Source organism: Halyomorpha halys, unplaced genomic scaffold (genome assembly GCF_000696795.3).
Source record: "Halyomorpha halys isolate HHAL.00 unplaced genomic scaffold, Hhal_1.1 Scaffold985.1, whole genome shotgun sequence".
In the NCBI taxonomy this organism is placed as follows: domain Eukaryota; kingdom Metazoa; phylum Arthropoda; class Insecta; order Hemiptera; family Pentatomidae; genus Halyomorpha; species Halyomorpha halys.
In genome coordinates this window covers 27,853-28,863 of record NW_027106112.1, presented here as the reverse complement: position 1 = coordinate 28,863, position 1,011 = coordinate 27,853, and the positions used below count along the sequence as shown (strand labels likewise).

General features: G+C 30.6%; 1 protein-coding gene across 1 annotated transcript in view; it reads right to left on the bottom strand.

Annotated features, from left to right (window-relative positions):
* The window catches only part of LOC106687586 (uncharacterized), a 17,262-nt gene that overhangs the window by 8,753 nt on the left and 7,498 nt on the right, over window positions 1–1,011 (bottom strand). The window contains exon 6 of the mRNA XM_067053634.1: window positions 848–968. Within this exon, the coding sequence (XP_066909735.1) occupies window positions 848–968 (121 nt within the window). The remainder of the gene's footprint in view (window positions 1–847; window positions 969–1,011) is intronic.

Here is a 1,011-nt window from a genome sequence, read left to right as displayed (position 1 = left end):
CTGGCTTCTGATTGGCTGCCCAAATCGACGCCCCAGCTCCCCCATTTTCTCTCTACTGGTCTCCACTAAACCTTGGAATTCCTCTCATATCCATTCCTTTGTAAAATCCTCAATGCTCCTTACTTTTTCACTAATGAAATCATACATAAAGACCTTAATGTTCCCTATGTAACTGATCTAGCTCGAACCAGAATCATTCCTTCCATTATAAAATCCCTAACCTCCCAAACCCACTAGTTTATAACCTTGCATCCTCTTCCATTCCCGACAATCCTCCGATGCGCCTAAAAAAGAAGGTGGCCACAAGACCTCCTAGTGTAAAAATGTCATTAGAATATTACGAATGGGTAGTACTCTGCACACCTGTTTCACTCCATTATAACTGAGATTATAATGCATAGTTGTAAATTTCAATAAATATATTAAAAAAAAAAAATTTCAAGATTTAAATGGAATAAATTTTAAGCGATACTATATTGATTATAATGTTATTGATAACAAACTGTTGAACATTTTAAAATATATTTACTGTATTATTCCTATTTAAAATGGAGAACATTAATGGAAGTGGATTATAAATATTTTATGCAGTTGAATAATTTTTTTTCCCATATAAGCTTATGATAATTAGATGGAAACTGAACCAAATGCTTATTTAATGCTAACTAGTTCATTAATTAAAGAACAACACACTCTCTATATATATATTCATCATACATCTTAATATCATAATAATCATGGATTTATATCTTCTTGAATCTGAAATATATGGAAGTCAACTTCCTGTATTCTTAAATTTAAGATGTTAGAATAATATTTCAAAATGGAAATAATATGATAAAACAACCATTTTTTTTAAAACAGGATTTGATAGCTTGGGCTATAGATTCTTTCCAATGCGGGAAATTTCCACTTGAAGCATCGTACTCAGCGATTAGAGCAGTTTCATTTAGCTTCATATCAGCAGTCTGAAACAATTTTGAGATATTAAAAATAATTAAATAATAATAT